Here is a 16,365-nt window from a genome sequence, read left to right on the forward strand (position 1 = left end):
AAAAAAAAAAAAAAAAAAAAATTTTTTTTTTTTTTTTTTTTTTTTTTTTTTTTTTTTTTTTTTTTTTTTTTTTTTTTTTTTTTAACGTTGTATGTAAAAGTCAAACGTCAAGCATTGTTGATCTCATACTCGTCAGAATTTCTTGAAGCCCTCCAGCTCGCAAGGCCCTCCAGCTTTTAGAATTTCCTGGAGCTCGCAACTTTAGAATTTCTTGGAGCCCTCCAACTTGCAACTGTGGAATTTCTCGAAGCCCTCCAACTCTTAACTTTAGAATTTGTTGAAGGTCCCAACTTTAGAATTTCTTGGAACTCGCAACTTTAGATAATACTGGCTCAAGTTCAAACGTCTACAACCTCGTTAAAAAAAAAAAAAAAAAAAAAAAAAAAAAAAAAAAAAAAAAAAAAAAAAAAAAAAAAAAAAAAAAAAAAAAAATTTTTTTTTTTTTTTTTTTTTTTTTTTTTTTTTTTTTTTTTTTTAACGTTGCATGTGAAAGTCAAACGTCAAGCATTGTTGATCTCATACTCGTCAGAATTTCTTGAAGCCCTCCAGCTCGCAAGGCCCTCCAGCTTTTAGAATTTCCTGGAGCTCGCAACTTTAGAATTTCTTGGAGCCCTCCAACTTGCAACTGTGGAATTTCTCGAAGCCCTCCAACTTGCAACTGTAGAATTTCTTGAAGGCCTCCAACTCTTAACTTTAGAATTTGTTGAAGGTCCCAACTTTAAAATTTATTGAAGCTCTCAACCTTATACAATATTGACTCAACATATTGACTCAAGTTCACACGTCTACAACCTCGTCAAAATAAAAAAAAAAAAAAAAAAAAAAAAAAAAAAAAAAAAAAAAAAAAAAAAAAAAAAAAAAAAAAAAAATATTATTTTTTTTTTTTTTTTTTTTTTTTTTTTTTTTTTTTTTTTTTTTTTTTTTTTTTTTTTTTTTACGTTGTATGTTAAAGTCAGACGTTGAGCTCGTAACTTTGGAATTTCTTGGAGCTCGCAACTTTAGATGTTGTTGCATCGGGTCGATACTCTCAGCTCATCAAAATTTTCCAAAGCTCTCACAGCTTGTAAAATTTTAAATTCTCTCCAGTGACCATGCCAATTTAAACTTGACGCCGCTACATCCCCATCTAAAAACTTTTCAACGTTGTTTCAGTTTTAAATTGTAAAAATCATCTACGGCCTCTGCCACTGATCCAGCCAACTCGCAAATGTTTTATTTTAAAATATCTACTTCAAAATTCGCCTCTTCTCTTTCGAGTTCAGTCTCGGCAACTTCCGTTTTGCTTTCTGATGGCTTTGTTGAGATGGAAAGTAATAATGTTACGACGTAATCACTTATGGCTTTCATCTGCTGAGTCACCTGAGCCCGGATGGGATGATTTATTTTCAAGGTATCCTTTTCCTTTTCCAACATTTGTTTAATTGTATGCACTACACACCGCAATTCCAATTCAATTGCATCTTCATCCTGTTTCACACTGGCTTGATAGGCTTGGAATGCTCTCTTCAAATGTTCATCGTGAACCACTGGCTGTAACATGGGCGTGAGCACTTTTTCGTGAATGTAACGACACATGACCCCCGCAATCATATCCACCATTGAGTTTGTAGCTTTAACCTGTTTCACGCTTAAAAGGGATTGGATGATTGTATTTGCTGCCGTATACATGTACATGAAATCGTTTTCTGAACCAGTTTTGCGAACCGCTTCGATGACGGATTTTCCCATCGGGAGTTGATTCATCAATTTTTCCATATACGTTGTGAAATATTGCTTTTGGGCATTCATCAGTTGTTGACTAATATCGTCTCTTTCCGTCAAACCTGCTTCAAGATCAAGCAATACGTCCGAGGGTTTAATCTGTTTGGTGGGGGGTTCTTCGTCTTCTGATGACGCATCCTCTTCGTGCGCACGCTTCATCTTTGTTTAAAAGAATGGCTCGTTTTCTCGATCAGACTTTGTCTTTTCATACGCCTCGTGACCGGCTGTTACGGCTCGTCGGGTTACTTTGCGATTTTTCAACGCCTCCACCAAAGGATCGTCCCATTTCGGCACATTGTCGGTGACTTGCGAGTATGTTTCCAATTTGTAATCTGGAGCCAGTTCCAGTGTCCAATCACCCCCCTCGTGCTTCAAAAGCAATCCATTGGAACGAGGCGATTCGGGCCATCCGGGAAGGGTTACGTGATGGGGATTGGAAACGATGGTTCCTCGGTATTTTTCAGGTACTCCGAGATCGTTTTTGCCGATATAACAGGCAGGAAATGCGTACATTAATTGATTTTTCCATACGAGGGGCGTCGACCCGGGTTGCCAGTGACGCGTGATCCACCGACACCACTCCATACGATTAGGTTGAAGGGACGATTCCATTTTTAATTTTCCAAACCAAGAGGATGACACGCGATAATTGTAAATTTTCGCTTTAAACGATTCCTTTTCCAAAAAAAACACTTGCATGTAATCGAAAGGAAATTCTTGTCCAATTTGCAAGGATCCATCGCGCACCTGGTCTCGGAGGGGAGCAATCACCTTTTTGGGATCCACGTTACTGTAGTGTAAAAACGTTACGGGATTATGATCCAACAAGTAAAAATAGGCATAGAGTTGCACGTCCATAGGTTCCTCCGGGGGGTTTTTAAACGCACTGACGCACGCATTGTAACCCTTGCCATAGGTGTAGTCGTCCAATTCCTCTATCCTGACTCCAAATTGACCGAGTGTGGGATCACACACACACCCAAAACCAGATTTGTAGCGAGCTTTTTTCAACGGTTTTCCTGTAATGGCGTCAAACGTGCAAGGTCTCTTGAAGCATTTTTTCTCATAGTGCCGACGTATGTAATTTTTGTCGAGCCCATCCGACTCGTTCAACTGGTGCCCGTTCAGCTCGTCGGGTTCACACGGATAATATTTCATGCGATCCACGACTGACATTTTTTGGCATTCGAAATTCTTCGTGGGTACAAAACCCTCCGCACAAATGCATTTTTGCAATTGTATACTGAAATATCCGTTGGGCCGACACGCCACATCGACGGTGCAGTTGCCTCCGAAATGGGTTTGGGTGACGAGATTTGGATTTAAACATATGCAGGCCGCAAACGACTTGCCACGATGCGAAACGAGCGTCCACGTGCCAGTTTCGGGATAACAGTCTTCGCCTCTCAACAGTTGAGGAACGCATAAGTTATTCACGCAAATGTCGTGTTTTTTACAGTCTGATGTGTGTGTGCATGTGTCGGGGGAAGAGGTTTCGGCGTGTTTTGGGAGGAGAGGCCACTTTGAAAAGGGAGTACGAGGCGTTTGCGAGGCGTAATAAATGACGATTACAGCATACAAAAATATTAGAATCCAAAAACGCATTGCTTTGTTAATAAATGTAAACCTTTTGATACGCTTTATCGCTGTAAAACAACCCAATGTTTGAATGGGCGGCATCCTGTAGACGCAACCAAGTCAAGAGTTTACATTTGGTTTGTAAATTTCGCACAGACTTTAAATACTGATCCACACTATACATTTTTGTTTCATTGGGTTCTCTCCACAATACCTTGAATCATCTTCTCCACCACCACCATCAGTTCTTTATCGCAAGAATTGACAGTCTCGTAGGGTTTGACGTAAATACGCAAATCATAACCGTCGTCCATGTTGATGGTGACATTATCGTCCACCCCCATCAAGAGTATGTTTTGACTGTACCTTTTTCGATACATGTCGCGCACGTGCTCCGATGCCTTGAGATAATTGTAAAATTTTTTAGAATATTCGCACTCTGTTCGTCCAAAGAGTGTGTGGGCGCATTCGGCCACGTCCGGCAAATACGCATTCACCATGTCTTTCACGTAGGCGTCTTTGCCATGACTCCACAAGATAATGTCTGCTTGGATCAATTTTAAAAACTGCAATAACGTTTTCAATTTGGGGCGAGGGTGGAATTTTCGGGCACTGTGAAACCCCAGGGTCAAATCCATATCCAGTACGCAAACGTACTTTGGACTCATGTCGCTTTTTTCTCTGTAAACAAAGAACATGAGCTCAAAATGCACGATCCGAGCAGAAGATCGTATTCAAAGTATAATTCGGCACCTCACAAATTCAAATTTCACGGCGGCAGATTGCCCCATTCATCCTAGAAAACCTTGCATGTTGCTGTTGAATAATTTCAACGCGGAGCGATTTCACTGCCTGTACGCGAATCGATCCACCGTTTGGAAATCGTACACGATAGATCAATCTTGCGATATACCCGAACACTTTGACGAAATGATGAAAATGAAAGAATGGTTGGGGAGTCAATACGTGTTGCCGTTTTCAGGTCATCTTCGAGAATCATCCGGTTACACGATCGGCATGTTTCGACAAGCTATTGATTTGTATCCACCCAGTAAATTGCAGCGTGTTTCGTTCAAAGAGTGTGCCTACGCAACCATTGTATTGTTTTGTGCCGCCTGCCATCAATTGGGGGGCGCGGTACCAGATTTAAAACATTTTTTGTTTTTATACACGGAAAAGCATCCTGTTTTGTGTGATATGGGAAGTTATAACGTGGAGAATCGTATTCGGTTAAAAGGAAACGCACCTCACTTTAATGAAAAAAAATGGAGACGATTTATGGAAAAGAAAACCATACGAGATGTCATTCGATATCTCAAACTGGAATTTATGACCATGTTTAATCAAAAGAAAAAGAAGGGTCAACGATGCATTTTGAACGAGACTGAAGAGGTATTTGACACGGAAACGCATATGCTCTTGTGTCAAAGTAATCAAAAGAGCCTAATTCAAGTATTGCGAGACTTTGCACATTTGATGCCAGACGTTTACTTGAGAGAAAATATCATTTTGGAATGGGTCAAAAAACTTGGCTACAACGCAACGTAAAAAAAAGCCCTCAACTCGTAACTTTGGAATTTCTTGGCTCAAGTTCAAACGTCAGAAGCATCGTCAAAAAAAAAAAAAAAAAAAAAAAAAAAAAAAAAAAAAAAAAAAAAAAAAAAAAAAAAATTTTTTTTTTTTTTTTTTTTTTTTTTTTTTTTTTTTTTTTTTTTTTTTTTTTGACGTTGTAGTTTAAAGCCAGACGTTTAGTCTTATGATCTCAGACTCGTCAGAATTTCTTGAAGCCCTCCAACTTGCAACTTTAGAATTTCTGGGGCCTCGCAACTTTAGAATTTCTCGGAGCTCACAACTTTAGAATTTCTCGGAGCTCGCAACTCTAGAATTTCTCGGAGCTCGCAACTCTAGAATTTCTCGGAGCTCGCAACTCTAGAAGAATTTCTTGGAGCTCGCGACTTTAGATAATACTGGCTCAAGTTCAAACGTTAGTAGCATCGTTAAAAAAAAAAAAAAAAAAAAAAAAAAAAAAAAAAAAAAAAAAAAAAAAATTTTTTTTTTTTTTTTTTTTTTTTTTTTTTTTTTTTTTTTTTTTTTTTTTTGACGTTGTAGTTTAAAGCCAGACGTTTAGTCTTATGATCTCAGACTCGTCAGAATTTCTTGAAGCCCTCCAACTTGCAACTTTAGAATTTCTGGGGCCTCGCAACTTTAGAATTTCTCGGAGCTCACAACTTTAGAATTTCTCGGAGCTCGCAACTCTAGAATTTCTCGGAGCTCGCAACTCTAGAATTTCTCGGAGCTCGCAACTCTAGAAGAATTTCTTGGAGCTCGCGACTTTAGATAATACTGGCTCAAGTTCAAACGTTAGTAGCATCGTTAAAAAAAAAAAAAAAAAAAAAAAAAAAAAAAAAAAAAAAAAAAAAAAAAAAAAAAAAAAAAAAAAAAAAAAATTTTTTTTTTTTTTTTTTTTTTTTTTTTTTTTTTTTTTTTTTTTTTTTTTTTTTTTTTTTTTTTTTTTTTTTGACGTTGTAGTTTAAAGCCAGACGTTTAGTCTTATGATCTCAGACTCGTCAGAATTTCTTGAAGCCCTCCAACTTGCAACTTTAGAATTTCTGGGGCCTCGCAACTTTAGAATTTCTCGGAGCTCACAACTTTAGAATTTCTCGGAGCTCACAACTTTAGAATTTTTCGGAGCTCACAACTTTAGAATTTCTCGGAGCTCACAACTTTAGAATTTTTCGGAGCTCACAACTTTAGAATTTCTCGGAGCTCGCAACTCTAGAATTTCTCGGAGCTCGCGACTTTAGATAATACTGGCTCAACAAGTTCAAACGTTAGTAGCATCGTTAAAAAAAAAAAAAAAAAAAAAAAAAAAAAAAAAAAAAAAAAAAAAAAAAAAAAAAAAAATTTTTTTTTTTTTTTTTTTTTTTTTTTTTTTTTTTTTTTTTTTTTTTTTTTTTTTTTTTTTTTTACGTTGTAGTTTAAAGCCAGACGTTTAGTCTTATGATCTCAGACTCGTCAGAATTTCTTGAAGCCCTCCAACTTGCAACTTTAGAATTTCTGGGGCCTCGCAACTTTAGAATTTCTCGGAGCTCACAACTTTAGAATTTTTCGGAGCTCACAACTTTAGAATTTTTCGGAGCTCACAACTCTAGAAGAATTTCTTGGAGCTCGCGACTTTAGATAATACTGGCTCAAGTTCAAACGTTAGTAGCATCGTTTAAAAAAAAAAAAAAAAAAAAAAAAAAAAAAAAAAAAAAAAAAAAAAAAAAAAAAAAAAAAAAAAAAAAAAAAAATTTTTTTTTTTTTTTTTTTTTTTTTTTTTTTTTTTTTTTTTTTTTTTTTTTTTTTTTTTTTTTTTGACGTTGTAGTTTAAAGTCAGGTTTTAATCTTTGCTCGTCCAGCTCAAAACTTTTCCGGAGCAATGTGTTTGCACAGTTAATAAAGCCAACCATGGCAGAAGATTACAAGACGCTTGTACTGCATTTACTCTCCAAAAGGCAATATCCCATACTGAAGGATATCGTTGTCATGGATATCCATTACAAATTGCTGCCAGAAAATGCAGATTTTGACGTAGTACATGCATATGATAAACGATCGCATGACGCCATGTACACGTTGTCACAACATGCGGATCCATTTCGCTTTTCCTATCTCGTCGGTAACGAAAACATGTTTTATGTGCATGAGACGGATCATTTCGACACCACGTCCTTACCGCTACACTGTCAACGAGTCAAATTGAATCGCTATTATGTGGACGTGATCCAAAATCAAACGAGTGAAACCTTTGAAGAAGAGCTATACCATTTTATAACACTTTTAAATTTTGACATTCCAACCCTCTCTCCTTTGTTGGGTTTGGACACTATCACTTGCACTCGAATGTTACCTAAATTTATCAAGCTTTGGGTTTTCAAATACGATGCGCAAAATTTTCAAAAATGTCCAGTTTCCAAAGGACTCGAAACTTGTTTTGGTCCTCCCGAAACTACAGGTGTGATTCCCGTTCGTGTGCTGAGGGGTAAATTGTCCCCCTGCACCTCCCACGCAAAAATTTTATCGTTAAATAATGATTTTCCAACAAAGCTCAAACATCCGTATTTAATGCATTACAGCCCTCTGCACAAGACACTCTTTCCGTTGGTTTACAATCCGCTCGAAAACCCATTATTGGTATTTTAGACTAAACATGTAACGATCTCTCTCGCTACCATCCGGAGGGAATTTTTTGTATCTTCGTTTTGCATCGTAATGACGACACACCTTGTAAACGCCCGCGCAAACACTTTCTTTCGGCAGATTGACATTGGAGTTGTCACTCTCGTCGTTGGATGCATCGATGGAAAAGACAGACTCGTCATCAGACACCTCGGACATGACTGGAGATCCAACAAAAGCTTTCATTTTCAAATGTTTTCGATTACCCGGTTGGGGTCTGTAATACTTGCGAACATAGCTTGTGGCATCCGGATACGCCTTTTCCCACGCCTCCTCTGGAACCACCGTCGCTTTTTGGTCCACATAGTTTTTGTAGGCCGAAAAACTTCTAAAGAAGGGTTTCAATTTTGAAAGGGGTACCAAGCCATTTTTCCCCAGATGTTCAATGTGTGACAATGAAAAAACTTTTTTCATATCGTCCTTGTAATCTGCAAAATAGTCGAGCATTGACTCGTACGCGTAGAACGCTGGAATTTTGCGAGGAGGAAAGGGGGGAGGTTTTACATATTTACGAGGCTTTGCTTTCTTGGTAATCTTGTTTCCTTTTGCACGTGGCATCCTTTATTTGTAAACAATCTCCCCGTAGTGAAAGAGGTTAAAAAAGGGAGACTTTTGCATTTTGTCGTGATTATCGTAATGCGCGTGATGATAATTTTGAAAAGTTTCCCAGTGCGCTAAAAAGTGACACGTGTAGATAAACAGCATTTGCCACGTGGTGTTGTGTCTAAAGTATTCTGCTGGATTATGGCAAGTCTCATCCAACAAAGTAAAGTTTATGGTGCCTCGTGCCTCGTCGACCATGTTATTGTTTCGACACACATTATCACAATAACTGTTTAGCGTCGCATTAAATTCATAAAGATTGAAAACCACATGAAAACCTTTTCTCTCATCAGGCGTTTTACGTTTATTAGTTTCGGCGTACGACGTGAAAATTTCCTTTGGGCCATTGGGTTCGAAAAGATAATAAAATGTCAAATTATAATTTTCCAAGTCCTTGATGGGACGCCCAAATATGACATTGAGCATGGGAATCCACTCGGCCAACACCATATGAATTTGATGAAATTCTGTAGCAGAGTACTTATCCGCAATGTCCCGACATATGGTCCAAGCATCTTGCCACGTGCCGACGTGATTCGATGAGGTGCGACGACAACTTTGGGAATCGTGGTGATCAATCGATCGTTGCATCTTGATTTTTTTAAAAAAAAGACAACTATGTGGGCCGCCTGGCTCCTTTTTTTAATCATCTGGATGTGTTTCTGGTGGATACCAGAGGATTTTAAAACAAAATCAAAAATTCAAGTACGTGAACCCATTTTCCAGCAAAATTGTACAGACAAACGCATGTTTTGCGTAGACGATTGTAGTTTCCTGTGCGTGGAAAAATCTACCCGATGCGTGGGGGGCGTGTGTGTAACAGATGGTCGAACACCCATTGAATGCAATGAAGAAAAAGGCGGTCGATTGATGTTGACAAATGACGACGTGGCGCGATGGATTTGCCTCTGTACCGATGAAACTTTTTGGTCGGGACCTGCATGTGATACACTCAATCCCGATGTATGCGAACAAGGAGCATTTTTATACAATGGACGAGAGAGTTTTTTGTGTCTCTGCCCCAATCCATACAAAAGGTTCACCGTCAACGGAAAACCACATTGTTTAGAAAAGTTTATGAGTAATTTCTTTACAGAGCCAGAAGTAACAGAGATGGGACCTCACATGGTATAGTTTGAAATGCATCGTCGTGGATCTTTAGGTACACTCTAGCGTGGGTACTTGGACTCAACTCGCAACTTTAGAATTTCTTGAGGCTCTCAACCTTTGACAATATTGGCCCAAGTTCAAACGTCAGCAACATCGTAAAAAAAAAAAAAAAAAAAAAAAAAAAAAAAAAAAAAAAAAAAAAAAAATTTTTTTTTTTTTTTTTTTTTTTTTTTTTTTTTTTTTTTTTTTTTTTTTTTTTTTTTTTTTTTTTTTTTTTTTAAATGGTAATTGTTTAATGGTTTTTTTTTTTTAATTTAAAATGGCTCACATTGTAAAAAAAAAAAAAAAAAAAAAAAAAAAAAAAAAAAAAAAAAAAAAAAAAAAAAAAAAAAAAAAAATTTTTTTTTTTTTTTTTTTTTTTTTTTTTTTTTTTTTTTTTTTTTTTTTTTTTTTTTTACAATGTGAGCCATTTTAAATTTTTGTTGCAAATCCAATTTAAAAGCTTCGTGACAAAATCCTTCGAAAAGCATTCACACACAATGAAATGATCTCGCTTACAATCATACAACAAATTTTTAAAATCATCGGGTGGGTTCACAAAGATAACGCTCATGTAATCATCATCGTTAGTCTCCACGCTCAAAAATCCATCACTACCCACACATTGCTTCAGATTCACTTTGAGAATACCGGTCGTCTTGCAATTTAAAATCACGCTCTTTTCATTCATTTCCTTGAAACTGATTAAAGGACCAATGGCATTACATTTTTCACATTGTCCATTGCCGACAAAGATCGTTTTGAAAACATTATCCAAAACTTCACTCATAGCAATTTTAACAACCAACGTTGCAAAACTACCCACAATTTCAGCTAAATCGGCTTCGGCCAGGTCTATAATCCATTCGTGTTCCTTTTTTTCACCATGCTTCAACAGGAAGCTTTCAAATGCTTCATGGAGAGGAAGATTGTCGCAAACCATGTGAAATCTTCCATATTCTGTGTTACAATATACGTTTCCATACGTCCCGATCTTGACGTTGTAATTCAAGTAGGGTAGCCCCCAATATGCACCTAGCAATGTAATTTTCATGTTTTAAAAAAGCGCCTTTATTATGTAACGTTTTTTCATGGGACAAGCCAAATGGCGATGTTTGGACAAACGGTTTAAATTGACGGCGCTTATATATTTTTTTCTGCTCAAGTATTTTTTCGACTCTCGTCCATATGGTAATTCCATATTCGAAGACCGTCAGCTTGAAACTGGGTATAGCAGAAAACTGCAAAAATATATAAGCACTTCTCAGAACGAAAAAGTACTTGAGCGGGCAAATGTTTGATTTATCATAGGAAAATTTGGAAATTTGGAAAATGGGGAAAACGCAAAACATTTCCATTTTCGAGTCTGTAAATGTTATGTTTTGCTATTGAAAGATGAAAAAACTGATTAAAAAAACTATACAACTTATTCAAAATTAATGTAAAAATCACATTTAAGAGCTATTAAAATAGGATTTTAAGTTTAAAAGTTTGATTATAAATTTTAACTTTTAAACGATTCATGGTACCAAAAGGATTGGTACCTTGAATCGTTTAAAAGTCGCAGCTAGAAGGGGGGTACTTTTAAACTCAAAATTCGAAATCGGCATGTTTTTACAGTCTCAATTACATAATTTTTCTACCATTTTTCAATAATACATACTTAAAACAACAATTTTCAAGAAAATAAAATTGTAAAACATTAAAAAAGAATTCAAAAAAATTGTCAAATATTAAAAAAAGAATTCTTAAAAAAATAAATAATTCAGTCTTTTGAATAATAGGGTTAATATTCCACAGTATTAAATAATGCTAAAGTTTTAATTATAGCATAAGTTTTTTCAATTACCAATCAATTACATTTTTTCAAAAAAAAAAAAAAAAAAAAAAAAAAAAAAAAAAAAAAAAAAAAAAAAAAAAAAAAAAAAAAAAAATTTTTTTTTTTTTTTTTTTTTTTTTTTTTTTTTTTTTTTTTTTTTTTTTTTTTTTTTTTTTTTTTTTTTTCAATTACTGTTGTATGGGTCATAAAACAGTGATGTCCACTCTTCAATCTTTTCATAATTTTCTCCGGCACAATCCCACACAATCTCAGAGCGTGAAAAGGATCTAGTCCGTATGAAATTGTCAATTCTTCGCAGCAATATCTTACCAAATGGGTTTAAAGTAATATTGGCCCGTTTTAAAACCAATTTGACCACTGGTTCTTTTTCATCAATATGAATTCGTTCACGTTCTTTATTTAATAAACGAAAAGTAAGGTTACAATATGAACCAGAAGGAATTATTTGATATACTTTCACCCCCGGAATTAACGAATATAACCAACCTCTGGCATCTCGTGGTATTTTGATCTCGATATCAGTAGACACTATTTCCTTGCTCTTTTCCCCAAGGGTGTAATTACCATTAGGAAAAATCTGTACGACATTTTCAAAAACTTTTGGCTCCGTCCCAAAGAATGGTTCTTTCACTTTGTATAGTATTATGCGTCGATCTTTTTCCATCATAATAAGATTAGGTGGAAATGTTGAAACGTCCAATACCGTTGTATGCAGCAAGGTTATATTTTCCAAGTCGTGGGAGCTCCAAAAAATTCTGATGAGCTGAGTTGCACAAGACCTGGCACTCGGTCTTAACCTACAACGTTAAAAAAAAAAAAAAAAAAAAAAAAAAAAAAAAAAAAAAAAAAAAAAAAAAAAAAAAAAAAAAAAAAAAAAAAAAAAAAAAAAAATTTTTTTTTTTTTTTTTTTTTTTTTTTTTTTTTTTTTTTTTTTTTTTTTTTTTTTTTTGATACAAGCAAGTATCAAAGCTTACAAATTGTTCTAAATGTATTATAACGATTGTAAACATTTTACGCTTGAAACAGACGGCGTGGAGGTTGTTGAAAATGTATTAACGGTTCAAGAGGTAACGCAACTCCAAGAGAAAATGTGGATTTGGTTACAAAATAAAACAAAATACTTGGATAAACCCATTGTCAAAAACGATATATCGACTTACAAATCTCTATTTGATCTCTATCCAAAACACGGTATGTTGTTTCAGCACTGGGACTTTGGACACAATCCTTTATCCTGGTACGTTCGTCAAAACCAAAATGTCTTTAATCAATTTAGTCGTATTTGGTGTACAAACCAATTACTCACAAGCTTTGATGGAATCAGTATTTCCTTACCTTGTGAATATACGATGCGCGGTTGGACGCAGTACAAGGAATGGTTTCACACTGATCAAAACTTTCAACGAAATAATTTTGAATGTGTTCAAGGACTCGTGAATCTTTTTCCAGTTTACGAAGGTGACGCCACCTTGAGAATTCTCAGAAAAAGTCATTTATTGCACAAGGAATTTCAAAAAACGTTTAAAATTACACATTCATCAGATTTTTGTCGGTTGACACAAGATGAAAAACAATTTTACTTGGATCGTCTAGACACTCCATCGGATATCTGCGTAAAGGCTCCCGCTGGCTCCCTCGTGTTGTGGGATAGTCGAACCATTCACCAAGGTATGGAACCACAACGTAATCGTAAACTACCAAATATCAGATGTGCTCTGTACATTTGTATGACACCTGCAAGACTGGCAAGTCAAACTCAAATTCAGAAAAGGATCAAATATTTCAAAGAACGACGAACCTGTAATCATTGGCCTCACAAGACGAAGGTTTTTAGCAAGCATCCTAGAACGTATGGTAACCCCCTTCCAAAAGTTGAAAATGATGACGACTTGGAAATTACAAATTTAATGAAACAGCTTGTTGGTTATGTTTAAAAGTATATAAACATTAGTGAAGAGGCACAAACACAACAAGTATTTAAAAAAAAAAAAAAAAAAAAAAAAAAAAAAAAAAAAAAAAAAAAAAAAAAAAAAAAAAAAAAAAAATTTTTTTTTTTTTTTTTTTTTTTTTTTTTTTTTTTTTTTTTTTTTTTTTTTTTTTTTCCTAAAAAAAAATTTGGATAACGTGTTGCTCTTAAAAATCCTCTTCCAAAGAAAACTCGTGACTCTTTGAGAGCACTCCACACTTTTGATACTCTCCCACCCGCTTTTCAAAAAAATTGGTCTTTCCCTCCAAACTGATATTTTCCATAAAATCAAAAGGATTTTCCTTTTTGTAAAACTTGTCACATCCCAAGTCCACCAACAAACGATCTGCTACAAACTCAATGTATTGATTCATCAATGTGCAATTCATCCCAATGAGGCTGACTGGTAGAGCTTCTGTTAAAAACTTTTGCTCGATGGACACTGCATCTGTTATGATTTGCAAAATTTCCTCTTGTGTGGGTTTCTCTTGCAAATACTTGTTGAACAAGAGGCACGCAAAATCACAGTGCAATCCCTCGTCTCGACTGATGAGCTCGTTGCTAAAGGATAAACCAGGTAAAAGACCACGCTTTTTTATCCAAAAGATGGCTGCAAAGGACCCGGAGAAAAAAATTCCCTCCACGGCCGCAAATGCTACCAGACGATGGGCAAAGGAGGGATGCTGTATCCAGTTTAATGCCCAATCGGCTTTTGCTTTCACGCAGGGCATTTTTTCAATGGCGTGAAATAATGTATTTTTTTCTTTGGGATCCCGAACGAGTGTCTCAATCAATTCGCTGTACATTTCTGAATGAATATTTTCCATGGCAATTTGAAATCCGTAAAAACATCTGGCTTCCGTGATTTGTACTTCTGTCGCAAAGCGCTCCACCAAATTTTCCACGACGATACCATCGCTTGCCGCAAAAAAAGCCAACACATGTGAGAGGAAATGACGCTCATCAGGTTTTAAATTATCCCAATCTGCTAAATCTTTGGATAAATCCACCTCTCCTACTGTCCAAAAAGAGGCTTGAGCTTTTTTGTACATGTCCCAAATGTCTGGGTATTCTATCGGGAATGTCACGAAGCGATCCGGATTGGGTTCCAGTAGCGGTTCTACATACAAGAAAGGTTTGCGTGACTTTGGGACTAGTTTTAAAAGATTAGAAACAAAATCTTTGTGTTTTCTAATGACTTCCGTTGCCACTGAAATGTTGAATTCGTTAAAATTTTCAGTATCCCAAAAATCCACGTCTCGATATTGATAGAAATTTGGATCCAAATCCTTCAGCACATCCAACTTTTTGCGCTCAGCCTCTTGAAAAAAATTGTTGTAGGTTTCGAGTGTATCGTATCGCTCCAATTCAAACTTGCGCCCTCTTTTTCTCATTCTTTTGTATCCCGCTTCAACAGCTTTCGGTGATCCAGCAATGGATGAACCATAATCCAAAATGAGTACGTGATCTACACCCAAATGCTTCAAGCGCTTCCTGTAATATCTTTCCAAAGGTCTCCAATCCAATAGACCGTCTGAAAATTGAATACAAGATAGCAAGGGACACCTGGAAGTGATGATGGTCCAGTTGGATGCGCAGGTTTTTTGCAGGGTGGATACCTTTGCTTGCAGTCGAGCAGCAAAATTTTCCAAGACCAAGTAATTGCGTAACGTGTCATTGTTTGAGTCGTGAAAGAAATCTGGGTCAGTCTCTATCATGTCGACACAATCATCTATGTAACCATCAACCGTTGGATAAGAAAAAATTTTCATAACGGTAGTTTTGCCGATACCTACAAAGGAGGCTTGAATCTCTACAAGTATTTTGACCATGTCCGTCAGCAGTAATAATTTGATTCAAGCAAGAAGCCACATTTTAAATAATCCAAAAAAAAAAAAAAAAAAAAAAAAAAAAAAAAAAAAAAAAAAAAAAAAAAAAAAAAAAAAAAAAAAAATTTTCTTTTTTTTTTTTTTTTTTTTTTTTTTTTTTTTTTTTTTTTTTTTTTTTTTTTTTTTTTTTTTCAATTGGAGAAATAACTGTACTAAAATTTTTCTTGTCTTCTTGGAGCATTTGTTTCGTTGATTATTCTTGTTTTCCATTATTACCATATCTAAGGCTTATTGCGTGTTCGGATGGAATTTCAAAATAACAGCTATCGTTATTGCGATCTCCACTCATCTGTATAAACTCCAGTTCAGCTAATAAGTCACCTTTGGATATTTCTACCTTCTCCTTATCTGAATAATTAACTAAAACCACTAAAAGCCGACTATGACTGTCTAAAGGCCGAACATACTTGCTTGATTCATTAAAAATGTCAGCTAACACACGTACTGTTTGATCCAACCATAGTTCTGGACTTGGACGAGGTATCACAAAACTAAATCTTGGTAAGAATTCCACGTTTTCTTTTATGATTACGTATTTTGATTGTAAAGGTTCAAGTACTATATCCTCTGAACAAAACAGCTTATGTTCGATTGCAACACGTGATTCTGTTACTAGATTCATCATGATATTTGAGCTATGATTCTTGATGATATTTGAAAGTGTGAAGTTTCAAGCAAGTCGCAGCAACTTAAGCAGTCTCAAAAAAAAAAAAAAAAAAAAAAAAAAAAAAAAAAAAAAAAAAAAAAAAAAAAAAAAAAAAAAAAAAAAAAAAAAAAAAAATTTTTTTTTTTTTTTTTTTTTTTTTTTTTTTTTTTTTTTTTTTTTTTTTTTTTTTTTTTTTTTTTTTTTTTTTTTATACATTGTTACTACTCAATAATTTCATCAATTGCTCTCGTCCAACTTGTTGCCAATTTTCCTCACAAGACGCATAGACTTGACCCAACTCATTTAAAATTTCTGTCGTTACTTTTCTAACGTCGGTAAAATATTCCGCATTTCTATGTAAAAATGTTTCGGCCCACACTTTGACTCGATGTGTTTGCATCGCAATTTCATCGTTGAGCATGAGGCTCTGCAATTCCCGAGTGTACAGTTGCAACAATGCCAAAAAAACGACGCAGCCTGAATCCGTTCCACCCAAACTACTTAGTTCGGGTTTGTTATCCAACCATTTATACATTTCGCGTACAGATCGAGCGTGTGAGCGATAGTCGCGACGCATGCTATTTGGATGTATCATTGCCAACAAGTAAGTTTTCAAATCTTTTGATTCAAGTCCGTCAAACCCGTCTACTGCCAATAAACGATACATGTCACGGTTGCCCACGTCATGACTTGTTGTATTTTGACTTAACCA

At 35.4% G+C, this 16,365-nt stretch overlaps 2 protein-coding genes across 2 annotated transcripts; one reads left to right on the top strand and one right to left on the bottom strand.

Moving 5' to 3' along the window:
- The first annotated feature begins 12,138 nt into the window (after positions 1-12,138).
- Positions 12,139-13,086, top strand: LOC147816148 (uncharacterized). Its single transcript, XM_087156720.1, has one exon. It carries the CDS (start codon positions 12,139-12,141, stop codon positions 13,084-13,086), a length of 948 nt encoding a protein of 315 aa, XP_087012846.1.
- Positions 13,087-13,115: 29 nt separating this feature from the next.
- LOC147816149 (ribonucleoside-diphosphate reductase subunit M2 B-like) lies at positions 13,116-14,993 on the bottom strand. The gene has a single exon (XM_087156276.1). It carries the CDS (start codon positions 14,948-14,950, stop codon positions 13,286-13,288), a length of 1,665 nt encoding a protein of 554 aa, XP_087012402.1. The 5' UTR covers positions 14,951-14,993; the 3' UTR covers positions 13,116-13,285.
- Positions 14,994-16,365: the final 1,372 nt, after the last annotated feature.

The sequence above is a fragment of the Parasteatoda tepidariorum genome, chromosome 2 (assembly GCF_982258835.1).
Source record: "Parasteatoda tepidariorum strain Cologne lab strain chromosome 2, Ptep-v5.0, whole genome shotgun sequence".
Classification (NCBI taxonomy): Eukaryota; Metazoa; Arthropoda; class Arachnida; order Araneae; family Theridiidae; genus Parasteatoda; species Parasteatoda tepidariorum.